Source organism: Triticum aestivum, chromosome 2D (genome assembly GCF_018294505.1).
Source record: "Triticum aestivum cultivar Chinese Spring chromosome 2D, IWGSC CS RefSeq v2.1, whole genome shotgun sequence".
In the NCBI taxonomy this organism is placed as follows: Eukaryota; Viridiplantae; Streptophyta; class Magnoliopsida; order Poales; family Poaceae; genus Triticum; species Triticum aestivum.
The window spans coordinates 523,585,106-523,589,782 of record NC_057799.1 but is presented as its reverse complement, the minus strand read 5'-3'; the positions used below and the strand labels follow the sequence as shown (position 1 = coordinate 523,589,782).

At 50.8% G+C, this 4,677-nt stretch overlaps 1 protein-coding gene across 1 annotated transcript; it reads right to left on the bottom strand.

Moving 5' to 3' along the window:
- Positions 1-1,550: 1,550 nt before the first annotated feature.
- On the bottom strand, positions 1,551-4,231 carry LOC123049753 (subtilisin-like protease). The gene has a single exon (XM_044472635.1). It carries the CDS (start codon positions 4,177-4,179, stop codon positions 1,774-1,776), a length of 2,406 nt encoding a protein of 801 aa, XP_044328570.1. The 5' UTR covers positions 4,180-4,231; the 3' UTR covers positions 1,551-1,773.
- Between the last annotated feature and the right edge of the window lie 446 nt (positions 4,232-4,677).

Here is a 4,677-nt window from a genome sequence, read left to right as displayed (position 1 = left end):
TTCTGACCTTCACACAGGGCGCAAAGGCTGTGCCGGCCCGTTTTCTTTTTTTATGTGTTTTATTTCTATTTCATTTTTTGTTCCTTTCTCTACTTCTTTTTTTAATTTTTTCCCTACAACCTTTAGAATTTTTTTACTTTTATTTCTTACATACAAAATAAAAAAAATCAGAATTTTGATTTGTGTTTTCAAATTTTTGAAAATAGTTCCGAATTCCAAAATTTCGTTGCTGTTTAAAAATGTTTGAAACTTGAAACTTTTCTTCTCATTCCAAAAAATTTAAAACTACAAAATAATCCATCATTTTGTTAAACAAATTGTGTTTTCCAGAAAAGCTGAGATATTCAAAATAAAATTTTATTTTAGAAAATGTTCCATTTTTTCTAAAAAAAGTGTGTTCTCCAAAACAAATTGGGATTTTCAAAATAAAATTGGATTTTACCAGATTCTATAAATATGCTTGTTTAGTGAAATGTTCAGAAATTCATAATAATGAACGTGGTTAAAATAAACACATTTAAAAATTATTATAAATGTGAATATCATGTTCCTATTTTAAAAAATTGTTCCCAAATTCAAAAAAAGTTGGCGCTTTTTTCAAAGGTTCATTGTTTCAATAAATTTTTGTGAATTTTAAAAAAATCTCCCTATTTCAAATGTTGTTCATGTTTTTCCAAAAATGAACGAAATTTTCGAAAATTTATCAAGATTTAAAAAATTGCTCATGTTTTAAAAATATTGTGCAATTCATAAATATTAATTTATTTTTGGAAAATTTTGAAAAAAAAAAGATTTTGAATATGCTGATGCGGTATGTCCTTAAACGTTCGCGCTGGTCATTGGTAAGCAGGACCCGTTTATTCGATTGGCCAGCACCCAGTGGTCGAGTTTTTAGGTCGTGAGTTCGATCCTTCAACTTGTCGTTTTTTTGGATTTATACTCGTGCCTTTCAAACACAGGTCCTTTTGGTGCCTGCCAGTGGGCTGGCCTAGACGCGAACAATTGTGTGTGCCATGCATTATTTGACGATAAAAGAGTATGTTTTTTGGGTATAACTGAAAGAAATTGTGGGCACAAGCCAATAAAAGAGAATATGCTTAATTGGCTCTAATGAAAAGAACGGTAGGCAGGTAACCGCTAAAATAATCAAAGAGAATAAATCCTGATAATGAAATGACTGCCTGGTTATGCGTGGATTATGCTAATGAAACTTGATTTATGCACTGCAATTAGTAATCCACCCAGTTACATCGCAGTAGGAGAGAGTGGCGAAGCAACCGTGCCCTGAAGGTCGTCGCGCAACCACCAAATGAGGAGGGAGCCACAAGGCCGACCCGAGGACGAACCCAAAGGAAAAAAAAGGCACGAGTTGGTTGGTCGTTGCCACGCTGACTAACCCCACCACAGCTCCTCGCTCTGTCGCCCCACTGCCGTGCAGACTGTTTTTAGTGCACACATCAATTATCTCTCCCATTGCTTCTCAAAATAATATCTCTACCGTTGCAACGCATGGGCATATGTGCTAGTAGGAACTCATGAGGCATATACGATTTCAAAGAAACTAGAATTAGCAGGAAATTCCTTCTAATTGAGGGCAAAGTGATCCTTAAATACACCTCCTACCCAAATAAATACAATAGATCGCATGTCAATATAGAGGGGGACTGCAGCCACACATACATTTGCCCCTAAATGAAGAAAAACAGTTGTCGCGATCATCCACACCTGTATTTCAACACGAGCAAAGAAAACAAAACAAAACAAAACAATCTGTCACTCGAGCAAAGAACTAACATGAGCTGAAGGCCCCTCAGCTCCCGACGTGGCCTCCTCCTCCCCGTCGCCGGGCAATATGAGGATCGGGCTTCGCACGATGTGCTTGCTGGAGACCCACTTGAGCTGCCCTTCGATGGCGCCTTCCGGCACGGCCGCCGCCTTGACGGAGACCGTGTAGTTCAAGACCTCGTCCAGCTCCTTGAACTCCAGCTTCGTCGGCGTTACTTCCACCGTCACCGATTTCGGCACCTCAACCTCCATCTCGTACGTCGAGCTTGCCACACCGACGTTGGTCACCGCGCGGGTGGCGCTCACGGCGGTGTCCGCCTTGTCGACGATGATGGTGATCGACGGGTAGTTGAGGTCCTTCTCGGCGATCTTTGTTATCTTGTTGCAGTCCACCGCCGGCTCCGGGTGGATGATCGAGTTCACCTGCTGGTCCGTGTAGTTGAGCCCGCACAGGTACGGGACGTAGTCCGACGCCGACAGGTTGTACACGAGCCCCGGGTCCATGGCTTTCTTCGGGTTCACGTGCCCGGCGCCCGTGGCGAAGTACGTCGCCTGCGTGCCGTCCACGTCGAGGAACGGTTTCTTCTCGTTATCGGTGGTTTCAGTGGTCGTCATCAGCGCCGACTTGATGGCGGCGGGCGACCACGTCGGGTGCGCGTTCTTCATTAGCGCGGCGACACCGGCGAGGTGCGGGCACGACATGGACGTGCCGGACTTGACGTCGAACTTGGGCATCTCCGCTTTGGGCGGCAACACCAAATCCGCGATGCCGGGGACGCCCGCGAGTATGTTCACTCCCGGGCCGATGATGTCAGGCTTTAGGATCCCCCGGCTTTGCAGGTTCGGCCCCCGCGCCGAGAACGGCGCCATCATCGGCGACCGCGGGGTGTCGAACGACGTTCCTTTCAAGATGAAGTTCGCCGTGGCTTCTTTCTCGGACTGCACGTAGGCCTTGAGCTTCTGCCCGACTTTGTAGGGCACCTGCACCGTCGGGACGACGTGGGGCCTCGGGATGATGACCGGGCCGAACACCTCAGGGGTGACGACGATCATGCCGAACCCGCCGGCCTTTTCGACCATTTTGGCCTTGGTGGTGCTAGGGGTGACGCCAGCCTCGCAAATGACGATCTTCCCGGTGACGTTCTCCGCGCTCAACACGGTGTCGCTGGTGCACTTACCGTCGCCCACGTCGCGGGCCAACGGCCGCAGCTCCTTCCCGTAGTCCTTGACTTCGTTGAGCGACTCGCCGTCAAGTTCATCTCCACTGCCAAGCTTCACGGTGGCCGCGAACCGCCTGTCGGTGGTGCTCGCCCCCACGGTGAGAAGCCAGGGTGCCCCGTTGGCGACGGTTGCCGGATTCGGGCCGATGTTGCCAGCCGCCGTGCTGACGAACACGCCGTTGAGGGCAGCGGTGTATCCGCCGAGCGAGACGGGGTCCTCCGAGAAGTCAGCGTCCGGGTTCCCGCCAAGAGACATAGAGAGCACGTCGACGCCGTCCTCGATGGCATCGTCGACCGCCGCCAGTATGTCATCCCGGTCGCAGCCCTTCGTCTCGAAGCACACCTGGTAGAAGGCGATGTGCGCGCGGGGCGCCATGCCGACCGCCGTGCCCACCGCGAGGCCGGATATGTTGGCGTCGGGCACGAACGCGCCGGCGGCCGTGCTGGACGTGTGCGTCCCGTGCTGGCCCTCGTTGATGGGGAGCACCGGGTCGTCGACGCCCTTCCACTTCCACTTGGCCGACTCGAAGAAGGAGCGCGCGCCGATGAGCTTGTTGTTGCACACCGTGTTGTTGAAGTCGCACCGGCCAGTCCACTTCTTGGGCGGCGGCTTCATCCCCTCGCCGTCGAACGATGGGTGGCCGGCGTAGATGCCGTCGTCGAGGACCCCGATGATGATGCCCTCGCCCATGTTGCTGGTGTTCCAGACGCCTTCCCCGGCGCGGTCCTCGCCCATGAGCCCCAGCATCTTGGGCGTGTGCGTGGTCATGAGGTGGTACGTCTTCTCAGGATAGGCCTTGTAAAACCAGTCCTTCTTTTTCATCTCCTCCAGCTCCTCCACCGTCAGACGGGCGGAGAAGCCATTGACGACGTTGCGGTACGAGTATAGGAGCCGGGTGACGGAGGAGGGGTCATTCTCCATCGCCTCCTTGGCCATGTCGCACACCTCGCCCAGGAGCGACGCGTGCCAGCTCGACGTGTTCTTGTACAGCTTCGTGTCGTACTCGTACGGGCTGCGCACGATGATGAGGAAGTTCTTGTGCACGCCGGTGTCATGGCCATGGGGGCCATGGCTCGCCGCCGGGGTCGCGGCTACGCACAGGAAGAGGAGGGCAGACGCGACGCGGAGGGCGAGACGCGGCGACGACCATCCTCCATGGTTTCGGTTGTCCATTTGGGTCTAAGGAGAATGATCAGAGGAGGGAGTTGCGGGAGGTAACGTTACATATGGGGAGTTGGCTCTTGTGACCTCTAAAGATGGAACGTAGCCTTCTGTGGTCAGACGGCGAGATGGCTTAATAAAGATAGCAAAGCCATGCAATAATTGGGGAGGCTTTGCTCTGACCAGAAGTTCACTAGACTCTGCGCTTTCATTTCAGGGCTTTTCTTATAGAGGAAATGAAGGTGACCAGGTGCCTTGAAATGAAGCTGAAAGTAGGCGACTACGATTTTTTCCCCATGATTTGGCTAAATGTAGATCAACTAGATTTTTTTCATGCGTTGATATCTCTGTTTTGGTGTCCGTGCAAGACAGAGGAAATCAAAACTAGATCACATGGCTAGCACCATCATCTTTCTTTTTTCGGGTAAATCGGAAAGCTTTATTCAGATAAAAGAATTCTTAGGACAATCCGTCAGAAGGCCGGTCATCAGAAAGCGGGGAGTTTCATCA